The following is a 27,284-nucleotide window of genomic DNA, read 5'->3' as shown; positions in this document are numbered from 1 at the left end:
AGCTTTCCTTCTGTTCTTCCATTATCCAGTTAGACCGGACAGCGGAGACAGTTGATTGATCATTGTTGGGCTGTTTATAGAATAGCAGCCCGATGTGTCTTGCAGAGCAGAGCAGTTATATGGATGAATCGATCTTATTTCGACCGTGGATCGATCTCCATCGTTGATGATTGTTGCGTAGACGTAGTCATTCTGTAACAACACAAAGATGGTCAATGAGGGCCCTGAGTTTTGAACTCACGATCGATCGTTTGCTAAGCGAACGCGCAATGTGACTACGGAGACCCCCCAAGGTTCTCATTGTCTCAATGAAAATTAACGCAGAAAAGAATATATAACACATTTTTAAAGTGAATTCGAACATATTGAACACCCTGTACACTTCAATACAGAAATGAAGAACGTAGCCCTGCGTCGAAAAATTAAAAGGTTTTACTCTTTTTAATCTTTTTTCAAAGCAAAACAAAAACATATTATTAAATGAAAAAACTCCAGAAAATATTTTTTCTTCAACTTCATTAAGTTTCAATAGTCAAATTATTGATTCTCGGACTGTGAGAGGAAAATTAAAGGGAATACATAAGTCATACAAATATTCAATATTCAATGATAAATTATTCTATTAAATAAAAATAATTATTGGTTACTAAATGATTGATAAGTAGTACTTTATTTATATAAAGTTTCATCAATCAATATTGTTGATTCTTTTTTGAGAAATTACCATTTATGAACATACAAAGCATTGATTGATTTTTATATTCGAGGTGATTATTATATTCCTCAATTACCTAGAAATAAAGAGGCATCCATTAGCGACTTGACAGTTTTATGTCTTTGTGTGAATGAACCCTTGAAACATTTTAATGATCTGTTTATTTAAAAACATTAGTCAAAATCAACATATTCATCGTGGTGAAGTACACGAATGAGCAACGCTTAGCAATTATTAAAATTTACTACCGAAATTCGGAGTCGGTGGTTGCAACTTTAAGAGCGCTCCAATTTTCGATCGTAATAATCGTCCCAGCCTGTGCATAGTTTAGTGACCAAATTTGAATCTGCATTTTCACTGTTGGATATTCCCGTGCCGCCTCGCACGAAGCAACGAAAATATCGCAACCGCAAGTGAATCTATCCGAAATTACCCAAATCAGTCACGACGTTCTCAAGAATTGGGTATCTTCGAAACCTCATTGTGGTGTATATTGCGGAAAAAATCTTGGGCAACATACTTGCAAGATCAAATTGACTCAAGAACTAAAGTCACTTGACCATATGAAGCGCCGAAACTTCTCCTATTTTTTTCTCTCTCTCTATTATAGTGGCTTTCAACACATTTCGGTTGGTTCGTCACTTTTACTTCCATTTTTAGAAGAATGTCGGGAGTGAGAATTGAACTCGTGATCTCTGCGTGGGAACTTCTCCGATTGGGCTCTGGCGAATCTTGAAGAAAATGATGATTTTTATCACAAAATCATCTTCGGATGCTTTTTCTTCTCCATCTTCAGATTGCTTTGTCAATAAGCAAAATATGCGTTATTGGTCACCCATTTGTGCTTCAAGAAACACCATTGCATCCGCAAAAAAATGCTGTTTGGTGTGGTTTTCATGACGGGGAGTGATTGGGCCGTATTTCTTCGTCGATTAGAACGACCGTCACTTACCGTCAATGGACAGCGCTATCGCAACATGTTGAAAGACTTTTTTTTTGCCAGAATTAGAAGATCCTAACATCAAGTGTAGTTGCAACAAGACGGTGCCACTTGCCACATAGCGCACGTTACAATGGACTTATTGAAAAGTAAGTTTGGTGAACGTGTTATTTCGAGAAATGGACCTGTCGATGGGCCGCCTCATTCATGCGATTTGACGCCATTGGATTTCTTTTGATGGAACTATGTCACTGGTCTATTTTTGGCCAACGAACCAGCAACTTAAGAAGAGCTCAGAGACAACATTCGACGCGTAATTCGCAACATTCTGGTCGAAATGTCCGGCCAAAGCAAAACATCAGGTATGCAACAAGCAAACAAATCAGCTCGAAAAATTATGCCGACACCCTTCATCCGACTGTATCTATAACAGTAAAATAAGGCAAACGAGCAAAATTCTGTTCAACTAGAATTACATAATAGGGCCCAATATTTAATTTTAGAAATTTATAATTTCATGAAAAAAAATCTGCACAATTAACTCACATTACTTATCATAGTTTTAAAATTTAAATAATAATATTTCATTAAAACTCGCATTCGCACTCTTCAAAGGCGAAGTTTTCTAAAAAAATAGTTTTTATTAATTATAAGGGTTCGGAAATCAATAAAAACAAAATTGTGTTTGTTTCCGGATGTTTCCAGCATTTTTCATTGGTCTTTCAACAAATGATATGCCAGGAGAGAACATTGTTTAAATTGTGCCTAGTGTTCCTAGCTTTATTGCAAGTTATGGTCGAACAACTGGATGTATTAATATTAAATAACTAACAATATCAAAGAAAATATTAAAAAAGAAACTAATACAGGGTCTATCAGATTAAACGCTCACGCAAAAAAATCGAATAGATTTCTATAAATTTTTTTTCGCTCCGTCGATGGTAACACTGCATTCCCCACTTCGGGACGATAAATTTCGGCTACTCGGGACGTCTGATCGGATGGTTTTGGTGTCAAGATGTGCAATTTACAAAAACGTGTATTTTAAGTGAAATCGTATTACTCGACCGTTTAAAACGTTTAAAACGCGTTATCGAAATAATGGGTGGTCACATCGAAAATGTCCTAAAATAAGCTTTATTTTTGTTTTTCAAAAATAAAAATAGGTCAGCTTTTGTAGAAGTTATTAAAATTTATTGCGTGAGCGTTTAGTCTAAAAGAAACTGTATGTTTTATTGCGGTGAGCATAAACACCTTGTAAAATGGCCACGGCAAAAGGTGGAAGGATATTAAATCTATTGTGTTAGGGACACTATCCTAGACCAGTTGGCGGGCGCCTAGGAATACGGTAGATCGTGGACTACCGTTTGGCCATCGCTGACATAGATGTTTGACATTTCGTAATTGAACGTGAACGTACAAAGTTATATGTTTCATGCCACAAATTGGGCAAACATGTATGAAGGATAAAACATGAACTGTAAAATCCAATGTTTTATTTCCTTCCGTTCGAGATACGTAGCTCTGCCGTATCAGAACACAATCACGTTCTCGCACGTTTCACACACCGACCAATGACAAGATACTGCAGAGGAAGAGAAAAAAAACTGTACTTAAAATAACTGACGGTGACACTTTCCACCAAGAAACGTTCACATTGTAGGATAGCTAAGGAATGTATGATAAATGTGTGGACTGACTAAAAAGCCGCGCGAGACGGGCCGTCCAGTGATATCAAATTGAGCGCGGCTAAACGCGGCGAAGTAAACATGCAAACAGATGGACGAACATATCTGTTACCTGCGCAGGCAAAGAAAAAGAACACTGGCTTACATTCACAAATATCTAACGCGTAAACCGCAGTTTAACCGAGTCACCTACCGATAAGAGCTGCTTACCGGGCAGAGGTGAATCCGATTACTCGAGGTATTTTGTTCTCAAAAATCGAATCGAATGATAAACCCAACAAGCGTTCAATGATCGCGAATTTTTCTTGGAGAATGTGGTTGATAGTGTGGATATTGAAAGACCGGTATCGTGAAGGACTGCAACAAGGCTGAAATTCATGTAGAAAATAATCTTTTATCAGGAAGATACGTAGATTGATTACCGCTCTAATCATCTTCGTTCGCGCATGTTTGTGTGCGCGGGTGGTGATATTGTTCCACGATTGTACTTCATATCATTGTTTCCTGTGAGCCATCGTGGAGCGGAACAGTTGCTGCTGACCAGACAATGAGAAAGCGCACGTTTGAAAAATTTATCCTGGTCTGGTGTCTGAAGATCGAACGAGTATTGAACGAAGATTAAGTCAACTAGAGGTGTTACGTTACGGTGGGGTCGGAATTTCCGTGGGTGGTTGGGGCATAGGAGAGGAGATATGGCGTTTAACTGTTCTCTCTGTGGGCTCAGCCCTCGGGCCACCATCATCGTGGTGGGGACGATATCATTGGTAAGTGTTGGATTAGTGAGGAGGACCTGGGGAGTAACATTGGAATGATTAATTGGGGCGCTTATCAGAATTTTATCGCAATACAGATGTGGGTGACCATAAAGATTATCAGTGCGCGAGTAAATACGATTTGAGTTTCTGTTTCAGGAACTGGAACTTTGTCATTCCGAATATATTAAATTTAGAATTTCATTACAAGAATAATAATAGTGAACTTCATATAGTGTTATGCAAAGTTGTTCTAAGGTATTTAATACTCAATCTATCTGTTTTTTTTTGTATTTTGTTGTTCGCCATCAAATACTGACAACATCCATCAAATGTTGACAACAATCTATAATGCTTCATTATAGATTTTAGTCAATTTAGCACGCAATCCACGAACGCATCATAACATATTTGGAACTGTTAAATTTTTTTTTATGTGTAGAAAGTTTCCCGTATAATTCTACGCGTTTGACTAGCATCCGGTGAAACATAAATAATAAATATTATAATACAACAATACACAACAATACATTAAAACACTACTACTAGACTAGCGGTATCATGCTGCAGAGAGCATTCAAAAACATAAACAGTGACACACTGTTCGATGCGCACGTGCAGACTTGATAGTATTTAATGTATGTTTTCTAGCTTTCCTAAGTGAATGCGAGAAATGTAGAAATGAAGATAGGAAATTGATAGATTTTGACGCTGTTTCTCACTGCCAATAAATGGAACAATGTAGGGGAACCGCGGGTAATACGGACAGTGGGGCTAATATGGACAGGTGGTTGATTTGTATAGTTACATTTCGAATTTCAGATTTCTGTTAATGAGAACACCTTCTACATGTTATTCTATAATATTTGAGCCACCTTATAGCAATAAATACTGTTCAAAAGTGGAAAAGGGAAACAAAAACCGAAAATCATACATGATTCCGCGTGAGGATGCAATTTTAGCTGCTTCGATATTAAGCATTTTGAGCGGTTTAATATTAAATTGAATTCGCTGATGGCTATATTTCGGTTTGTGAGTTAACAGAAAAGCGATATTAGGTATGTACGGAAAAGTGAATTCATTTTTGAGTGGAAAATTTAAATTATTGAAGGGATAATGCGGGTGAGGTAAAATGGACATTTGCCAAAGGGAGTGAGATAGACTGTGAAAAGTCTGTTTAATCTGTTCCTAAGGAATGTCCTGCATCTATGAATGGAAATCAAATCGCCAGATGTAGACTGTTTGGAAGCTGACTGGAACCAAAAGCAAAATAGTTGAGGGTCTATCCGTTTATACTGCTGAAAAGCACGATATCACTTTTAGGTGGATTAATTCGATTTTTCCATCATTTAACGGACATTCGTGATGAGTTCAGACCTTGGTTAAATAAAATTATTCCTCTCGCGATCGATAAATCTCTACGTTTCATATATTACAAAACTGTCCATATTACCCCCACTTTATGTCAATATTACCCGCATCAAAAAATGTTGTACTTTTCAATAAAGAACATTGAAAAACACTTTTTTGTAAAATATTTGGCCAAATTGGTAGAAAAACAGTATATTGAATTGCAAGAAACTGCATCGAAGTTTTGGGAAACATGAGTTTCTAAAGATATCTTAACTTCGATGTAGTTTCTTTTGAAGTTTTGAAGTTCTTCTCATAGAGATGAACCAGCATTTGGCTGAAAATCTCTTTAATAAAGAAAAAAAAAGTTCTTCTTAACATGTCCGTTTTACCCCCACCTCCCCTACGGTTTTGTTTCAAATTCCGAACACTTAAGTTTTATTGGTCATTAAACTGTGTCTCAATACTCAAAATGGTACTTTTCGCGAAATTAATGTGATTTTTGGATACAACAGAGCCTTTTTATTCATTTATCCACCATAAAATTAATTTACAAATACATATTCATGGAGAAAAACTAAGCATATGTTTGATTACATTTGTCTCAAATTCCGAACAGCAAAAATGCATTTAAAAAAATCATAACTTTTGAGCTACTAGACCGATTCAGACGATCGACATATCAAATTACTTATTCTTTTTTGGAAAAATATTATACTCCCAAAAAATGGGTTTTGTGCTCCTAAACTTGATTCAAATTAGGAATTTGCTAACGCAAACATTTTATCGCTGGTTTTGACAGTCTCTCTTTTGCAAATGCTTAGTATTATAAGTTATGGGCAGTATCGATACCTGTAAATGATGTTAAAATGAAGCCTATACCACAAAAAATGTTAGGGTTTTCATTAATCAAATATTTAAAAAATTAAAGTGCAGTAAATTGACATTTAAAAATAAAGTGTTCGGAATTCGAGACTGTTCGGAATATATGACAAAATGGTATCTAAGGTATAAAAAATCGAAAAAACGAATTTTTCAAAACAATTTCTCAAATTTGACTGGTTTTGCATTTAGACGACACATTTATGCCCCGACAGATTCACTTACTTATAATAAAATATGTCTGCACTAAGAGTACACAATACAAGTACTACTCCATAAATCCTCTCGCAAAAATAAGTTTATTGTTTTCGTAAATTTTTACATATAATATATGTTTAGAAAGATTAAAATAGTTTCTTTCTTAACGAGAACTGCGAGAACTGAATGAAGAGTATGTGCTGGTGTTTTTCTATAGAATCACTCGCTAGTAAAGGGTGTGTCACATCAAATTGCATCACGGAAAAAACGCTGTAGAAATTTAATTTTTAGGAATTATATCTCCAGCTTTCGCTTATAATCAGATTAGAGTGTATAGATCACGTTGGCCATGCTTCACTGTCAATTTTTCGTAAATTTGGAAAAATGTCGTCGAACGAAAAAGAGCGTCGTGAATTAATCCTGTGCACTCATTTCGAGAATCCGGAGTTGTCACATCGGGACATCGGTAAGATGCTGGAAATCGTCCAATCCACGGTCAGCAGAGTACTAAAACGATACATCGAGAACCTAACCATCGACCGGAAGGTGAAGAACGGCAAAAATGGATGCTCCATCAGTGAAAAAGATCACAAGCGTATTTAAGCAGTTTAGACGTGATCCGAGAAGTTCGGTCCGGGATGTCGCCAATAAGCTGAATTTGTCAAGTTCATTCGTCCAGCGGACCAAGCAGCGAGAGGGCCTGCGTACATACAAGGTTCAGAAGGCTCCTAACCGCGACGAAAGGCAATACATGGTGGGGAAGACGCGAGCCCGGAAGCTGTACACCGAAATGCTGACGAAGCCGCATTGCCAGGTAATGGACGACGAAACCTACGTCAAAGCGGACTTTCGTCAGCTGTCGGGCCTGTTATTTTTCTCCGCAGAGGACAAATTCAGCGTTCCGGAGGAGATTCGCAAGCAGAAACTATCCAAGTTTGCCAAAAAGTACATGGTGTGGCAAGCGATCTGCTCTTGCGGAAAGCGGAGCGCCCCCTTCGTGATGACCGGCACGGTAAACGGGCAGGTTTACCTTAAGGAGTGCCTACAGAAGCGCTTACTACCACTATTGAAGCAGCACGAGGGCCCGACCATCTTCTGGCCGGATCTCGATTCGTGCCACTATTCAAAGGACGTGTTGGAGTGGTACGAAGCCAACGAGGTCACCTTCGTGCCAAAGGAAATGAACCCGCCCAACGCGCCGGAGCTTCGCCCAATAGAGAAATATTGGGCGATTATGAAGCAGGCCCTCCGGAAGAACCCAAAAGTTGTCAAATCGGAGGCGGACTTCAAGAGAAAATGGATTTCTGTTCAAAAAAACTACAACCTGACGTTGTACAGAACCTTATGGACGGGGTAAAGAGGAAGGTGCGAGCATACGGGCTTGGGCTCGAAGTATGAATAAAAAGAAAATGCCAAAAGTTGTTTAATAGTTTTTATTTTACTGTCTAAAATTTTCAAAAGGATCGGTCTACTGGGCGAATTTCTACAGCGTTTTTTCCGTGATGCAATTTGATGTGACACACCCTTTATTAGTCACGTTTAATTAATGGGTCCAATACTGTGTATATAGCTGCCAAAACGGCTTCGACTTTAATGCGTTGAAAAAACTCTTAAACTAAGTGGGAAGTTCCACTACCTAATACATTCTGTCAACTATATATTCTTCTCGTTGAATACTTTGAACGTTTTGAGAAGAACAGCTCAACTCTTTGACTGATGAAAACATCGAAAAAATAAAAAGAATGGTGCTCGGTAAACGTCATTTTAGTTTGAGAGTGCTAGCCCGTGAATGAAATATCTTTAGTGGGACCGTTCGTCATATTTTGGTTGATGTTTAGGGGCATGAGAAGAATGGTAGCACGACTAGTGCCAAAAGAAATAATTATTTTTTCTTCAAAAATTTCATCGCAATCAAGTGGCTGAAAACATGCTTGAACGATCAAAATCATATTCCACGTTCATCCAACGCATAATGACTGGCCACAAGGCATGGGTGTACAAGCATGACATGCAAACGATCAAACTACCGCTTCGTGGAGCCTGTTTTGACAGCTTCGACGACATAAAAACGAATACGCTGTGTGAACTGCAGGCAAATCTAGAATACCACTATAAAAAAAGTTCCGATGACAGGATTGTTCGTTGAAAAAGGTGCATTGCTTCAGAAGGAATCCATTTTGAAGGCGTGATATAAAGGGCCAGGCCGGGTATGGAAGTAAAAAGTGCCCCCAAACCAAATCACCCGCTTTATGGAAAATATTGTATAGGGTACTAAATCGGAATTTTTTTTTAAACCCCTATTAGGTTCAATGGCAAAAAACGTACTTTTCAATGTTTCAATAGCTTCGTGCTATCGAGGCGTGAAATAGATAGTGCACCTCACTATGGTGTATCGAGAATTATTATTTTAAAAAAAATCGTCAAAAATTTAAATACTAAAAAAAATCTTGGAATATTGAAATTTGTTTTGGGAGATTTATAAATTCACTACTACTCTAATCCGTATTAAAATGCGTTTCTACGTCTTTTCTAGATATGTGTAATTTTTGTCACAATTTTAACAGTGTTGCGCGGTACAAAAAAAACATTTCTAAATTTTGATTTTTTTTAGATTTTTGAGACCTATTACAGGTTTAGTTTATATTTAAATACGCATATTTATTTGTTTGTGTATCTATTATATGTGTTGATATTGGTGATCTTTTTTCAGAATATTTCGAGAATTGCGCGGTACGAAAAAATCTAATAAATTTTAAATATATTTTTGACGTAGAACTACGTCTTTCAGGAAGGGTGCCTAATCAGAAAACAGGTCGCGTTTTTATTAAATAAAATTAACGTTAATAACTATTTTCACTGTGAACTGAATTCTCATGATTTCTGAATTCACTGAATTCTCATGATTTGCATACCAATCGAATCGGAAATTCTCTAAGATTTGTTTGCTATGCTATACATTACAATTCGCTAATCTCTAAACCAGGGGTTCTCAAACTATTTAGAGCAAGAGACCCCTTTTCCAGAATGAAGTCATACCGCAGATCCCCTAAAGTTGAACTTCTTTGAAAATCTTATCTTTAGATCTTTTTTCTTACTGAATAATTATCAATTTAGAAACATTGCAGTTAGTTCAATGAATAAACTTAACAGTGTTTTCTCAACAAATCCAACAAAATAAATAGATATGAAATCTAGTTAATATCAAGTGTAATTAATAATTATTAATACATATTACTCACAAACTATAAAAACATTCAAATCGCAAACCAATCTATCCGCTACTATCAAAATATCAAAATACGGTCCAACTTTGGTTAGTTAAAGCCTTAAATCTCCGCGTTCGTTGATTTGCAAATGGTTCCTTCGATTTTGGGTTGTTTGTAACCACACTGAAGCCTTCTACAACAAGGTATCATGATGAAAAAATGAGAAGATATTTTTCAGCAATGCCCCATAACGCAAGATATTGTGTTTCAATGTTGCGTTGTAACCATAACTTATGACAACCTTGGTTGTACTCCTGCTCGAGCTCCTCATCGGTGCTGATGATAATCAACTTTTCTGGCATATCACCTTGGCTCATCCCAGGGCTGTAATATATTACGATTTTATTATCCATTGAGGAATTTGAAAATATGGAAGATCCTGAAACATCTTAGTAAAATCATTGTGTAATACATCCAAGCGAGTAACATATGATAATATTAGGCTGTCAAAAAAGTCCTGCGGTATTTTTTTTGAATTTTCATTTGTTCATAAAATTAACGAGATGCGAGAAATTAACGAGATGCCAACTTCATAATACCCCTGTTATAGAAGCTCGCTTCCTTATTGGCAAAAAACTCGGATAGCCAATTTTCACAGGCCTCTTTTGTGGCTAACTTCTGACTACCTAGCTCGTTCGCCATGGACAAAAACAGGTGGTAGTCACTTGGGGCAAGGTCCGGACTATACGGCGGATGCAAAAGAACCTCCCATCCTAGCTCCCGGAGCTTCTGGCGCGTCACTAAAGAAGTGTGTGGCCTGGCGTTGTCCTGATGGAAGACAATGCGGCCTCTGTTTATCAAAGATGGCCTCTTCTTCATGAGTGATACTTTCAAGCGGTCCAGTTGTTGGCAGTACAGGTCCGAATTGAGCGTTTGGCCATAGGGAAGCAGCTCATAATAGATTATTCCTTGACAATCCCACCAAACACACAGCAGAACCTTCCTGGCCGTTAATGAGGGCTTGGCCACCGTCTGAGCCGCTTCAGTGGGCTTCGACCACGACCGTTTGCGCTTCACGTTGTCGTAAGTGACCCACTTTTCATCGCCAGTCACCATCCGATTCAGAAACGGGTCGATTTTGTTGCGATTCAGCAGCGATTCACATGCGTCGATACGGTCAAAGATGTTTTTTTGCGTCAACATGTGTGGCACCCATACATCGAGCTTCTTTGTGAATCCAGGCTTCTTCAAATGGTTAATAACGGTTTGATGACTTATCCCCAGCTCTTGGCCGATGCTACGGCTGCTACTATGCCGGTCTTTCTCGGCTAATTCAGCGATTTTGTCACAATTTTCGACGACAGGCCTTCCGGAGCGTGGCGCATCTTCGACGACCTCTACACCAGAACGAAAACGTTGGAACCATCGTTATGCGGTGTAAATGGAAACTGTATCGGGTCCATAAACTGCACAAATTTTATTGGCAGCTTGAGATGCATTTTTGCCTTTGTCATAGTAGTACTGTAAAATATGTCGGATTTTCTCTTTATTTTGCTTCATATTTGCGACACTATAACTCACAAACGACTTAACCAAACAAAACACTGCCAAGGACAAGGATATTATAGCGCGCAAAAATACCTTTCCAACAAGCTATAGTATGACTCGATACAATGAATACAACTAGAACTACGCGCTTACAACGACACCTCGCGGAAATACCGCAGGACTTTTTTGACAGCCTAATATAACTTGATCTTGGAGCTTTTGTAATAATTTTGACAAATGAGGGAACTGTGAATATTCTTCTTGCCTAAACTTTGTTTTTAAAGTTTTGTCAGAAATACCGATATTATTGATATTGTTTCAATCAAGTTGAGATCGTCACCCTGCAGCTGAAACACAAATTCAAATATTGGTGGTCAGCGACCTCCAGCGTGTAGAAGTAACCCAGTAAAGATTCCGTCGTTCTTCTCATATAGCTGAGCAAATAATCGAGAGTTCAAAAAAATTGCTTCGAAGCTTATTAATAGCGCTTATAACATATTGTAAAGACTGATGCGATTTAGGACTCAGACTTTTTGCTACTGAAAGCTATCTGTGAATCAAACAGTGAATGACCAGTACCTTTCGCAGCAATAACTTTGAGTGAGCTGTGAAACCACGATGACGACTCACCACAATGTTCTTCCATGGAATAGCTTTGTCGGTAAAAAAACCGTTCCATGGCCAGAAAGATCGATTCTTCTCTGAAATCAGTTTTCATGTATGTAGCAACAATCATTTCTTGGCACATATTTTCATCTTTAATGTATCGAACATACCCTAACAACAGAGCTTCATTGCTGGGTAATGTAGACTCGTCCAGCTGGAAAGAAAATCTGTTGGTCTATAATAAATTAAATGACATTTTTCCCTGTTCGCTCCCCGTCTCAAGTCAACTGAAATAATTTTAATTTTATTTTAATTTGAATTTCATAATGGTTTTCTTTGTATTAAATGTGTAATATTCAAAATTCACTCTTATAACAGGGTTGTTCACACTATTTATGCAGCATCTTGAAAGTTTCAAATAAGAACTTGTGTTATTTAACACTAGGTTTACGGACGTTCTTATATTCCTATCTCAATTTGACGCGTGGACGAATACATACAACCAGTGTTGCCACAATTTTATCTGTACCAGAGGGGTTAAAAATCTTTCCTCATCTGTGCTTTTTCTTATACATAGTTTTTCAGAATCTAGATTTCATACTATCCAGCCGCCACGATGTTTTTATTTAATTTTTTGATCTTAAAATATCGTTCATCGTATAGTTGCTAAGCAGATTTCGAAGATTATTTTTGTTCTGATTATATTAAGAAAAAAATCGCTCGACAGTTGCCAGGAGTGAGGCATTACAAACTAGGCATCCAATTTTTGTCTACCAATCCTGCACATGGTCGTTTTCTAAAACTGTTTCTTCGAAAATTTCCTTACGAAGTAATTTTATCTTTGGGGTACCGAATTGATTCCTCAGATCTTGTATTTTCCCATCGTAGAATCCAGTAAACGCTACTAACACAACGTTTATGCTTGTCAAATTGAAAATTCTCTGAGATTTAACATTGCCGCAGCCTTAAGCGTCGGATTATCAAAATAGAATCTTTTTCTCATTTGCTTTATAAGCTCCAAGAGAAAAACTGTGACAAATATCCTTAAGCTTCCTATAATCGCACATTGGTCTAAAGACCGAGAATCAATGAGGTAGCTGAATAAAATGACTATTAAAACTGAATAGAGTTGAAGAAAAATATTTTCTGAAGTTACTGAAGTTAGTTTCATTCTATTGTATCCTTTTCTTTTAATAAATACCAATTACGCCTAAAAATACACAATAGTAAACATTACCAACTGAGACCGATAGAGTGTATTGCTTCGAAGGATGTGAGCAAATACTGCGCCGATCTGAGCTCGGCTGCTGTTGCTGCTCTAAGGGAAAATAACTCCCTAATATATATGTGCTTCGGATGTAGGAAAGAACAAACCACTCTAAACAATATCCAAAAGCATTGTACTCAGCTAGTAGCTAAAGTTGATGATTTGCGCGAACTTGTAAACAAACACGAATCAATCCTAACCGGTATGAAGACTGCTGATCCAGAAAAAATTGAATCAATCCTTCTGCCGCGTATCCTCTCTGCGATGAATAATCAACTCGGCAATAATTCGAAAGCTGTTAATACTGCTAATGATGAGGCCACAATCTCTGGACAAATGCGGACGAATAATGCTTCTTATGCTAATGTTGCGCGCAGTTCAACTGTCATAGCTTCAAGTAAGGCAACGAACACTGTCACTGAATGTGTACCGTCTATCTCAGATTCGCAAGATATTGCTCGAAGCCATGTAGAACAAGGTGGTCTGTTGCGTTCTGGAAAGCGCCGATTAGCACTCCCATGCCCAATCATCACTGCATCTAACCGTACTTTAGATGTTCCCCAATCGTCCAGCCCAGCAGTACCCTGCACTCAAGCTACCAAAATGGCTACGATTTCCAAAATCGAGCAAACTGTTCTTTTCAAGCCAAAGAAAGACCAGCCCGCAGAGAAAACGAAAAGTGACATATGTGCAGAATTCGATCCAGTAGCTTTCGCCGTGAAGGATATTTGGCTCAAGGAGAATGGTGAAGTCGCCTTGAGGTGCGGAACAAATGACTTTGCACTTAATCTCGTCAAAGCAGCTGTTGCTGCGTTCTCGGGAAAATACAACGTGGAAATGCAAAAACTGCTCAAGCCTAGAATCAAAATCATCGGCTTCTCCGAGGATATGAGTGAGGAAGCTGTAGTAATAAACTTGAAAAAGCAGAACAGCTTAGATGATCAGTGCGAATTGAAAGTTGTTCGAATGACGAAAAACGAGAAACGAAACCAGATGTCAGCCACTATTGAAACAGATGCCCGTGGTTATGATATTCTGATGAAACTTCAACGCGTAAATCTGGGATGGGAAAGGTGTAGAGTAATCGACACAACCAATGCTCTCCGTTGTTTTAATTGCTCAGAATTCCGGCACAAGGCAGTGGATTGCAGAAAACCAGCGTGCTGCCCGAAATGTGCCGGTCATCACATGGCAGAAGAGTGCAAAGCAGACTTTGTAAAGTGCATTAACTGCCATCTGGAAAATACCAAACGAGTCACAGGCGAATTACTTAATATTGCCCATGCTGCCTGGAGTAACGAATGTCCACTTAACCGAAAACGTCTGAACAAAGCGAGACAAAAATCGATTTTTCAAGCTAGCAATCCATAAATGAAACAACCGGCGAGGGTTCATCATCATCGATGGATATGAATCACCAGCTTGAAGACTCAGCTGGTTCAGGTAAATTCTTGACCAGTATATGTCCATCCGAAGCGAAAAAAGATTCTGCACCTGTTCTCAGAGGAATTCAACCATTCCAGCTTCTACCGGTTAACTCAATTGACCCGCTCTCACCGATTGATGTAATCTTCCAGCTTGATGACTCGGCTGGTCCAGGTAAAAATTCGACCAGTATATGTTCAGCCGAAGCTTCGATAGATACTGCACCTGCCCTCAGAGAAACTCAACCATTTCAGCTACTATCGAAGGACTCGCTTGCTGGTGACCACCCACGTGATGCTCCAGTACCAGACACACCCCTCCACATATATTATCAGAACGTGCGAGGATTACGGACGAAGATTGACGAATTCTTCATCGCGGCATTGGACAATGAGTATGACGTCATCGTTTTAACCGAAACGTGGTTGCATGATGTCATCATGTCTGCTCAACTATTCGGTCATGATTATAGTGTGTACCTCAAAGACCGAGATCCAGATATTTCCGGAAAAACTCGAGGGGGTGGTGTGCTCATAGCTGTAAGGAATATATTCAACTCTTCTCTGTGCACTGCTTCTGTTGAAACTGGTCTCGAACATTTATGGGTAAACATTGACTGCAATGCCCAAAATGTTTGCCTTGGCGTCGTGTACATCCCCCCTGATCAGGCAAGAAGTAATTCCACTATCGAGAGTCATATCAGCTCTATTTCTGCGGTGGTGTCATCGCATGATATGCGCGCCGTACATCTCCTGTTTGGGGATTTTAATTTGCCTGACTTATGTTGGGACACTACTCCGGAGGGCTATGTTCGTCCTGACCCTTCTGAATCAGTTTCGCCCAGTATTGCGTTCGTCGATGGTTTATCCTTGTTGAACATGGAACAACTGAATGTAGCGAGGAACTGCATGAATCGTACCCTTGACTTAGTGTTTGTGAATGAAGATACCCTAGCGATGTGCAATCTCGTTGAACCACACGAACCACTGATACCGATTGATCCGCTGCACCCTCCTATCCTTGCAACTCTGCGATGCCCGGTCCGCATCGTTTTCGCTGAACACGTCATGGAAAAACATCGAGATTTCTCGAGAGTCGATTTTGAACATCTGAACGAATCTCTTCTCTCTATCAACTGGTCGCCTTTATACAATGCATCCGATGTCAACGAGGCAGTTGAGTTTTTCACCACCACCCTCACGCGACTGTTCCTTGAATTTGTACCTCCTTCTCGTCCGCGCCAAAAACCGCCCTGGTCTAACCACTTTCTTCGAACTCTCAAACGAGAGCGTGCCAGGGCTCTCAGGAAATTTTCCAGAGAGCGAAACTTAACCACCAAAATAGCGTTCAACACTGCTAGCTCCAAATACAAGCATTACAACCGAGTGCTCTATGCCCGCTATGTAGAACGGAAACAAAGAAACCTGAAAAATAATCCCAAAAGTTTTTGGGCATTTGTAAATGAGAAGCGAAAGGAGACCGGGTTGCCGATGAGCATGTTTTAGGGAGTGAAACGTCTACTACAACTGAAGGAATATGCAACCTATTTGCCAAACATTTTACCAGTGCATTTGATGATACGGTAATTACTCAGGATCAAACTGACAGTGCTGTAGGGGACGTGCCTCCAGGAGCGATGAGTTTGAGTATTAGTGAGTATGATGAGGAAGATGTTCTCGATGCCATAAGGAAAATGAAGTCGTCTACCATACCTGGACCGGATGGGATTCCTTCTATTGTTCTTATTAAATGTGCTCGGTCGATCTGTGAGCCGTTAAGATCCATCTACAACAAGTCGCTTTCGCAAGCAGTGTTTCCACAATGCTGGAAAAAATCCATTATGTTCCCAGCGTTTAAGAAGGGCCACAAGAATGATGTAATGAATTACCGCGGCGTGACGTCACTATGTGCAGGATCCAAATTATTTGAAATTCTGATAAGCAATGAAATGTTTCGAATTGCAAAATCATATATTTCCCAAGATCAACATGGTTTCTTTCCGGGGAGGTCTACAGCTACGAACTTAGTACAATTTACCTCGTTGTGCTTGAAATCCATGGAACAGGGAGGGCAAGTCGGTGTGGTGTACACGGATCTAAAATCTGCGTTTGACAGAGTGAACCACAAAATCCTTCTGTCCAAGCTAGACCGCCTGGGAGTGGCGACGAATCTCGTAAAATGTATGCAATCATACTTGACAAACCGTCAGCTTAACGTTAAGTTAGGGACTACCGAATCTGAACCGTTTACTAACCCCTCCGGTGTCCCACAAGGTAGCAATCTTGGACCATTATTGTTCTCCTTGTTCTTCAATGATGTCTGCTATGCCGTGCCACAGGGATGTCGAATCATATATGCCGATGACTTCAAAATATATTGGCACGTGAAGTCTGTCGATGACTGCAGGATGTTGCAAACGATCATTGACATTTTTGCGAGTTGGTGCAGGCGAAACTATCTGATCATAAGCGTGAAGAAGTGCACAGTCATCTCATTCACTAGGAAGAAAACCCCTATTATCTGGACCTACCGCATAGGGAATGAACCATTGGAAAGGACACGCGTTGTGAAGGACCTCGGTGTAATGCTGGACTCAGAGCTAAACTTCCGTGAACATTATGACTATGTTATCAACAAAGCCAACCGAAACATAGGGTTCATCTTCCGGATATCCGCCGAATTCCGTGACCCATACTGCTTAAGATCTCTGTATTTCAGTTTAGTCCGGTCCACATTGGAAACAGCGGTTGTAGTATGGAGTCCCTTTCGCACGGTATGGATCGAAAGGATTGGGAGAATATAATCGAAGTTTCTGAGGTACGCATTGAGATTTCTGCCTTGGCAAAACCCAAATGAGCTCCCATCGTATGAAAGCCGATGCCGTCTGCTGGGAATGGATACACTGGAGAAGAGACGGAACATAATTAAAGCCACATTCGTCGGAAAACTTCTTCTTGGCGAGATCGATACCCCATGGATTCTCGCTCGAATCAATATTAACGTTGTACCACGACCACTCAGACAGCGGAGTTTCCTTCGATTTCCACCACACCGAACAGATTATGCTTAGCACGAACCAGTTTCATCTATGTGTGTTCTTTTTAATTCTTTTTATTATTTGTTTGATTTCAATGTGAGCTGTAAAGTTTTCCGTGATCGAATTTTAAATGTAGTTTAAGTGTAGTATTCATGTAGACCTTGAAGTCCGATGGATGAATTGTAAAACAATAAACAACAATAAACAATAAACAATAAACAATTACAGTGACACGCAAAGTCTGTGAGTATGTAAGTTACGATTTTGCGCGTGAGTACAGGAGAGTTAGAAATGATCTACCTTTCGCTGTCCATTGTTCTGATAGTTTTTCTGCGAGATTTTGCCGCTTTTCAAATGATCTTGAAATTTAATAGCATTGGACATTGAAACAACGTAAGACTCCTCGCACATATTAGTGAAAATGGTCAAACAAAAATCTTTCAGCTCTTCATGTAGCATCATGAATTCAGGTTTTTCAGCCAGGAACAAACGATTCAATCTGTCGATCTGGGGCAAAACATACGTCGCACCGTCCGACGCAAATCCTTTCAGACGATCCTTGTAAGAAATTCCATCATTATGAAACTGATCAATTATTGCTTTGTAAATGCTTTTATGATTAGCAGCACCAAGCGCTACTGCGACGTAAAAGTTATCATATGTACCTTAATGTTGCTTTGTTCAAAAGTAAGAATTATCACACGTGGAAAAAATCTGTACCAATCTGTACTTTTTGAAAAAAACTGTACTCGGTACCGTATAGAATCTGTACAAAAAAATAACGAAAAAAAATTGTATCAGTTCATATAAATCTGTATGTGTGGCAACACTGCATATAACTACACTTAGTATACTATAAGTAAAAAATAATAATATGTATAATTGAGGTTCACAATAACGTAATAAGTGATACTGAATCAAAAAAATATTCTAGTATTTAATTTTCCTAAGCAACTGTAATTTTTAAAACCTTTTCGCACTCTGACTACAATTGATATTCTGTGTTTCGTTATTTCTATTGTTGCTTCTCGGCAACAGTTGTTTATTGCTTGTTTCATTTGAGATAATGATATAGGATAACGAAGTTAACGGATCGAAGTGTTGTCGGTACATTCCTAATTATCATTGTTGTGATGTTTGCATTTTTACGCAAAATTTTGTCTACATTTCGATCGCGTCAAATTGACGCATATCCGTAGAAATAGGTATACAACATAGATAATTCCAATATTTCAACGCTTTTAAAGAAAATAAACATCTATATGGATTTACCTCGATCAATGTATAAAAGTCATTATAAGAGATGGAATAAAAATGCCGATGATTTTTGATGATTTTCCTTTTAAAATTTGAAATGCGTCCCGTAAACCTGGTGTTAATAGGGGTCGATTTTCAGACCTCGTCGACCCCCAAAATCAATTTTCGTTTATGTCGACCCCTTGGAAACCGAAATCGACCCCAGGGGGTCGATATCGACCACATTGAGAAACCCTGCTCTAAACGGTTTAAATTCATGGAAACTGGATGGATTTCCTTTTTCCCATACATTTGTTCTGCCGATAGGTGTGCTCACCCTACCCGTATTTCGAATGCTTATAACTTGAACATTTCTTGATAGATCGGAAAGATGTTTGCATCAATTCATAGGAAATATTTCTACGCGTCTATCACAATTAATAAAAAGTTATTTTTCATGAGATGAACAATTGAATAACTGTAGAATGTCAAGCGTTGTCTAAACGCCCTAACTACCAAGTTTTGATTGGCCCGTTTTACGGTTTTCCAAACACAGACTTCAAAATCGATGTATCTGTGGATATCCGCTTTGCAAATATACATGCAAGTCGGGGGTATTTTTGTTCCCACCGAGCTGTGTTTCCCTAACACGGACTTCAAAATCAATGTGCCTGGGGGAATCCGCTTTGTCGAAACATGCAGGTCGGGGATATTTTCGTTCCCACCGAGCTGTGTTTCCCTAATACGGACTTGAAAATCAATGTGCCTGGGGGAATCCGTTTTGCAAATACGTGCAAGTCGGGGGTATTTTTTGGTGTAGATTACTTTTGTACTCTCTTGTTGTTGTGCAGACCGGAATTTGTTTCCCTAAAACGTACTTTCAAACTGAGAAGTCTGGGAAAATCGCCATTTCAGATACTAGAGGGGAATGAACATTCGCGGTTCGAGAACTACGTAAACATGAGATGTGCAATAATTTCAGAAGGAATTGTAATATACAATGATCATTTGACAATTCTTCCGTTCACATATTTTGGCAGTCCTACGCATCATATCAAACGTAAAAGGACGTTCATCAAATTTACTTGTCACGAATAACATAATCTATTACAAAAATTTCTATGCATTCTAAAATAGTATTCGAAGTGGTAAACAAGTGGATTACATAATATAATTGCGTAGTTCTACGTCAAAAATATGCGGTCGTGTCCTAGATACAACCCCTTACATTTTTTTATTTCCATTTTTTGTGATTTTCTAGCATTTTCAAAATTTTCCTAAAATCTATTATTGTATTGTATTCGTGTATTCGTAAAAAGAGCCCCAAATCTTATCACCAGCGCTATTAAAAGTATTGTTGCAAATTAGAAAATTAGATAATTTTTCTGAATCCTTTCTGAATATGGTTCACTATAAGAGCATTGGCTAAAAACGTAGTTTTTTTTCACGACACCCTCAATAACTTGGAAAAGAAAATATAGAAAAAATACACATAGTGAATCATAGTATAGTCATAAAATTACCATTTTTTGGCATTTCGATTTTTTTCACACGAAATTGGATAAATCTATAAATCTATACTGTACTGCAAAACCGGTGGCGTGATGCTACCGAAAATAGTCTTTCCTGTAAAATTTTTATTTTTGGATTTGCCCGTTTTTCAACTAGGCGACACACATAGTCTTATGACGATTTTATTAATCATCGATTTTATAAAAATAAAAAAATACAGACGGTGAACATTTGGAAATGTTTATTAAATGTTTATTGTCACATAATTTTCACCGCTCTACTATCACAATTGGAAATATTCTATGTTTCGAGTTTTGATTTTACAACTAAATATTTAAAACATTCTGTCATATTTATACCGGGAATTTGTGTTTATAAAGTTAAATACTTTATTTATCATTTAAATTTATATTATCGTCTTCAAAATATGTCCCTTCTGAATCAATATACTTTTTCCAACACAAAATCCATTTTTATAGATGTATTTAAGAATTGCCTCAAAATGTACGTTCAATACTCGATACATTATGGAAAAATAATAAATATAAAAGAACAAGTACGAACACAGCAGTACTGTGTCTCAAAACTTAATTTATTAATTCCAAAATTTCAAATTATTAAAAAATTGAACCGCAAAACCCTCTAAAATTCTGAGAAAAAACACATCAAAAACAGGTACATTTAAATCAAAATTATGTTTTAATGGCTCCCTTGGCCGAGTGGTTAGCGTCATAACTAACATGCCGGGTGTTCGGGTTCGATTCCCGTTCTGGTCGGGGGAATTTTTCGTCAAAGAAATTTCCTCCGACTTGCACTGTGATCACGCGTATTCTAGAGCTTGCCACTCAGAATGCATTCAAGGCGTGTTATTTGGCATAGAAATCTCAACTAAGTACTAATAAAAATGACGCAAGTAATACTACGTTGAGACGGCGAAGTTCCTCTAGGAACGTTAGTGCCATTGAAGAAGAAGAAGAAGGGTCTAAAATAAAAAAAATATTAATTACTTTTATTAAAAAAAAATATTTTCTATAAAAAAAATTATAATTTGTCGTGGTACACCATAATAGACATACTTTAAGTATTTTCTCAAATGTTCATTTCCAAGCCTATTGGGTATGGCGTGAAAAAAAGAAAAACTACGTTTTTGACTATAGCTTTTGTAGTGAACTATATAGGGATTAAAAAAAAAAACTTAATTTTTCTAATTTGATACCTTATACAACACTTTCCATTGCGCTAGTGATAAATTTGGATGCACTATTAACAAGCACATGAATACAATACAATTGTAGACTTAGGATAATAACAAAATATTAGAAAATGAACAAAAAAGATTTTCTTTATTATTAAATATTTTCGGGCAGAGCAGTTCTAGAAATTTTCTGGAAAAAAACGACATACGAACATACTTGAATAGGAATTAAACCAGTACTAAGTCTCAAAATTGTAAAAAAAAAATTAAAAAAATTATAAATATATATTTTTCTGTATCGCGTAACACTGTTAAAATTCTGAATATCTAAACACGATCAAATACGAATTAGAGTAGTAGTGAATCTCTAAATCTTCCAAAAACAATTGAATATTTCAAGATTTTTTAAGTAAATAAACTTTTGATGAAAATTTTGACAATTTTGACGGAGCAGAATGGCATGAAAAGTACGTTTTTGAACATAGACCTCATAGGGGTTCAAAATAAATAGTCAAATTTCTTATTTAGTACGCTATACAATATTCTTGATAGGGGTAATTTGGTTTGGGGCACTTTTTACTTCCATACCCGGCCAGATGATAAATGAAGCATTTTCTTCACTAAACCTAAACTTGAAATTGTATGATCGATATTACGCGAGATATTGATCACTAAAACCAGCCAACGAGAGAATAATGGATAACTTTTTCCCCAACCTAATATTTCACAGAATGTATATTATTTTCAAGGTTGAATTTGTAATTATTTTTTTTTGTTCAGCCTTCAATTTGAAGAAGAAGAACAGACTGTTAGTTCCTCCAGTTTTCACTTTCTGATTAAACTTTTGTTTCTTCATGTTGGAATAAAAGCTGCCAGAAACTCCGTTCATCAATCTGATGATTGCGACAAAAAGATCTAATTAACCGTATTGTATACGATTAGTGAGAATCCACAGAAGAACACGATTACGGAAATGATGTGCAGGTGCAAACAAAATGTAGATTCTGCAATAAATAGCTGCTATCAATCCGAGCAGTTTATGTTTTAAAAAAATTTGAAAAAGCAGTTCATGTAACTTTATTTGTCTCATGGCTAATGCATTCAAATAGATTAGTTCATAACGATCTTCATATGATGATAACTCTAGGGTTGAACCATGATAGGCGATGCAACGCATGTCTCGGGACTTTTACGATACGGTGCTTTAACGTGAACCTAGAACAAATAGAGTTTTCAAAGTGTATTCATCATCGAACTCGAACGTGTTGCGCTGGATGAATCATAGCAGAGCTTGTACTTTGACGATGTCTGTAGAGATGCGTCTATTGAACTTCGCTTTTGAATCAATCAACGATCTTCGGATCGCGGACGCTGTTCGGGCTTATTTTATGCGAGTCCACAGCTGATAGTGCTGTCAGAATATTCTCAGCGGACACTTCAAAACGAGGAAGATGGACGAAGCTAGACGTGCAGAAGTGGCTGGGAATTCTCAGCAGCAGTTCGCTCCTTGTTACAGACAAAACTGAAGAAGTGCACGAAAAGGTTAGCAGAGTGATACAGATTTGGCTTGGAGTACACCGCAGAGCATATTTGATGGAGCTCTGTGGTTATGCTGTCCGCTCTAGACGAAAGTTTAAAAATGAGACGATTGTATTCCAGACTTAATCCAGCTTAATCGAGTGGACTCCTTTCGTTTTGTGACAATGAATGTAACATACACTCGACAAAAAATTAGAGGAACAGAGTGCGAAGTCGGAAATTTGAAGTGATTTATGACATGCTGCAACTTCGTGAAAAATCTACGCATATCGATGGGATGTACATCATTTTGAAGCTACAACTTTCAGGTATTAGAATATATTACGTACATATTTTTATCTTGGTGTGTGTAGGTATGGTAGACAACAATAGCGAGAAGAAATAAAACATCGATTTTTCTCTGTTTTTTTAAGAATATTGTGGACTAACACATTTTTTTTGCTAACCAACTCAACAGCAAATCCAACTAACCTTATCAACCAGCTTTCATTTGATTCCAAGAACGTTCCTGTAGGACATTCCCACACAGAGATATTTCAGTTTGAATGAAAAATTACCCCTTCGTCTTTGATGATGAATAATTCAATAAACTTCAATCGAACCGCAAATCGAAAGGCAGTTTTGAAACTCCAAGAAATTCTGCACAAGGATAATTTATCACTTTGACGAAAAAAAATCGCATCGATTTCAAAAAAGTACCGGAAAACTGCGTTTTTATAGTGCTTTACAAAATCCACTGTAACTCTGCAAATATCGCAGTAAGTTCTAATGTTTGCAGGCAAACTTTTAGTCTAGTGTATTCCCTAAACATCTGTGAACGTTTCATATTGATACGTTCAGCCGTTTTTTCTAAACGATTTTTCTAAATTTGGAGTAAATTAGAGGAGCATTTAATCGCAAATCGTATCAGAAGTACAACATCCAACACGACTCTCAGAATGAACGATTCTTAACTTTCGTTTTCATGTGTTTGTAGGTACAAATATTGTAAGGAGGGATAATGCTCACACATATACATACTCATTTCCACAGAGAGAGAACAGAGAAAAATCGATTTTTCATTTCTTCTCGATATTGTTGCCCACTACACCTACACACACCAAGATAAAAATATGTACGTAAAATATTCTAATACCTGAAAGTTGTAGCTTCGAAATGATATGCATCTAATCGATATTCATTGATTTTTCACGAAGATACAGTATGTCAAAAATCACTTAAAATTTCCGACTTGGTACTCTGTTTCTCTAATTTTTTTGTCGAGTGTATTTCGAAGACTTAGATGTTTTGTACTACAGAAAGTTGTACTCGTTATACTCGCTATTGTCGAAATGTTGGAAACTCACTATGTAGTGTATTGCCCTCGAAGGAAACTGTGTTGAGAAATAAATACAGTTTTGCCCAAAAACGATTGTATTCATTAAAAACCCCGGGACTCTCTAGCCCACGTAGTATAGTCGCATATCTTTGCTGCTTCCTTGCCATTAGTATTTGCTCTCGTGCCCATCGGCCCCCTTCCGATGCAACAATCTCTCGTTTTCGCATAAACGATAATTTTCCCGAAGTTTCATTTTTATCGATGTTTATCGAATGGAGGAACAAATAGATACTTACTTGTGGCTACAGTGTTAGTTACATTTTAACAATCAGTATGCGACAAAGTCAACCATGCGGTCGTCTCTTGGACACAACCTTCCTGTAACACTTAATTATAATATTGCATATTTCTGATATCAGATAATTTTTTCTCGCGTTTGTGCAGGTTATAAATGAAATAGGGGAGGTTAATCATATCAGCTCTCTTCTTGCATTGTGCAACATATGAGCCAGCAGAATACTTATCGCTACTGTTTTTGTAGGAAAGTTTATTACACCAGATAACGACATCTGATTCAAAATTGCAAGAACGATTGGTATGATTCATCACAGGAATTAAATGATTGTTCTGCTACAACGCTTACGTATTCCTTGCCTGATCCAATTATCCAACATAAGTTTTATACTTCCGTAAGAAATTCAACTAAAAAGTAAAAAAAATAGCTACGTTGTCCAGAATAGATGGGTTTGCCAGTCCTGTCCGTGAAAATGAGTTTCACGAGTCTGATTTGTAATGTTCAATAACCCATAGAATGAAAAGGCGAATTGAAGCATTGCGCCGTTGAAGAAGGACAGGAACTAAGTAGTTGTTTTTTTCGCTCCAGTTGTTTTCAGGAGTTTATATATTCTTCACTACAGCCGGTATTTTAGTACAAAACTGTCAAATCGACATGACTACCACGCCAGGAAAATCTACGATTTATCTGTATTATTTACGATGTAAGTTGACTTCAACGAGCGCACTATGTGGGTAACTGTATTATTTATCTCTTATTCCCGATAGCATCTCAATGTGAACGAGTCAGCCTCTACGATCTTGGATTTGAACAAGTTCCACCCGAGCTACACATCTACATCCCCGATGTTTCAGCTGCCGCGAAGAGAACGTATATTTTCTGCATGGTTGGAGTAGTTTTGTATGGACTTTGGTTTGTTTCATCAATATTTATGATCGGTATTGCATAAAAGATACTGTGGGAATATATCTAACAGCTTATATTTTTCAGGATCAACTTGTACTCCTTGTATGGGAAGGTTTTGCATAGCTTTTGGACTTTATCCCTACATTGTTATATTGTTTGCGGTGCTCATTTTCGATGCTGTAGTTTTCGTTTTTTATTTCATCGATTTTATAAACAGCTTTGTATGATTTTCTGCTTCCAATTTACATTAGTTTATAAAATAATTATTGATTCCAGAACCTCGATTCCGTAATAAAGCTGCTGGAGATCGAGTATCAAGGTCACATCCAAGATCTGTTCATTCAAATTGAGTACGTTCAGCTTGTGGTCCCCCCTCTGCTTATGTGGTTTGCAGCAAGTAAAGGCGTTATCGGATGGATTATCTTTCTGTTGCTAGGTTTTGTAATGATTGGAGTCGCAGGCCGACTGTGGATCGAGAACAAACCAGTTCCTTCATACAACACAGCTATGCAAACAACAAGCTCGATTTCCGTTGCTCCGGGTCCAACCGAATTCACAGAGGGTCAGAAAACAACCAATGTTGAATTCTCTAGCGCGGATGCCCGATACAAAGATCCAGCAAGACAGCCAAACGACAACTTGACATATGCCGATATTGCACCTGTCATCGTTGACGTTCGACGGACAGTCGAACCTTTGAAGGGTGGCCAGGACTCTTCTCAGCGTGAATATTCAATTCAAAGTAGCCATTCAGAAGGAGCTCCAAATCCGCTTAAACCAAATTCGACAGTCAACCCTTACATTGACAAACGTTTTTCGTATATACCGGGGAATCCCCAACCTTTTTCATACCTCGCCGGACCTCCTCAGCTGAACTCAAGGAACTCATCGAGCGTGCCTGAGGTTCGGAATCAACTACCTTGGACATACTTTCCCAGCTCGGAAGATCTCGCCGCAACGAGGAAAGCTGCTGCGACTGTAAAGGACCAAAAGGAAAACTCGGACGATGATCTGAGTTCGGGAATATCCAAACAAGTATCCTACGATGACCGTTCCAGCGATGAAGGAAGTAAGAATATGATAAGTAGGGACATAATTGGGATCTAGATTTAATGACCTATTTTCATATTTCTAGAATGGAGCGGACCCGAGTATAGGTATTGACACAAACCAGATAGGCGATCCGACGACCGCGGTATCGAAGGGTGGATTATTTCTGTAAAATATGTAAATAATTGTTAAGATCTACTAGATGCACTGTGAAACGATGCACACGCCATTTGCATATGGTTGTGACAAATAAAGTGATACTATCATTCGGAACAAACGAACTGATTTGTATTTATCACATGATAAAAGCACTCAAACAAATCAGTTTCTTGAAAACTGATAATAACGCAGAAATCTATTGGAACGGTATGACATCAACCCATATTTGAATCTTTGCAATACAATTGAGAGAATCCATAAAATCCGAAAAGTCAAGGCATGGTTTGTTTACCAGATCAAAACCCTATCGAGAACTTATGAGGAGTGATCGTACGAATAGTAGATGCAGCTTAGAAGCAGTATGAGTGATTAAAGGAGTTAAACGAGCAGTATCCTCTGCGTAGAACGAAATACACAGTACAACATGACCCATCTTAGTCAAAACCACTCCGAATGGGTT

General features: G+C 38.0%; 1 protein-coding gene across 1 annotated transcript; it reads left to right on the top strand.

The window, feature by feature from the left end:
- The first annotated feature begins 3,390 nt into the window (after window positions 1-3,390).
- On the top strand, window positions 3,391-26,932 carry LOC129768960 (uncharacterized). Its single transcript, XM_055770915.1, has 6 exons — window positions 3,391-4,107; window positions 25,298-25,412; window positions 25,477-25,647; window positions 25,700-25,836; window positions 25,892-26,684; window positions 26,751-26,932. Exons 1-6 carry the CDS (start codon window positions 4,036-4,038, stop codon window positions 26,777-26,779), a joined length of 1,317 nt encoding a protein of 438 aa, XP_055626890.1. The 5' UTR covers window positions 3,391-4,035; the 3' UTR covers window positions 26,780-26,932.
- The last annotated feature ends 352 nt before the right edge of the window (window positions 26,933-27,284 follow it).

This window comes from Toxorhynchites rutilus, chromosome 2 (genome assembly GCF_029784135.1).
Source record: "Toxorhynchites rutilus septentrionalis strain SRP chromosome 2, ASM2978413v1, whole genome shotgun sequence".
Taxonomy (NCBI): domain Eukaryota; kingdom Metazoa; phylum Arthropoda; class Insecta; order Diptera; family Culicidae; genus Toxorhynchites; species Toxorhynchites rutilus.
This window is presented reverse-complemented; position numbering and strand designations above follow the sequence as displayed.

Excerpts from the sequence above, each read along its gene's own strand:
- LOC129768960 (XM_055770915.1), top strand. The coding sequence starts at position 4,036 with ATGGCGTTTAACTGTTCTCTCTGTGGGCTCAGCCCTCGGGCCACCATC. Across the intron at positions 25,837-25,891 it reads TCGATTTTATAAACAGCTTT|AACCTCGATTCCGTAATAAA; the intron begins GTATGATTTTCT and ends TATTGATTCCAG. Across the intron at positions 26,685-26,750 it reads CCGTTCCAGCGATGAAGGAA|AATGGAGCGGACCCGAGTAT; the intron begins GTAAGAATATGA and ends TCATATTTCTAG.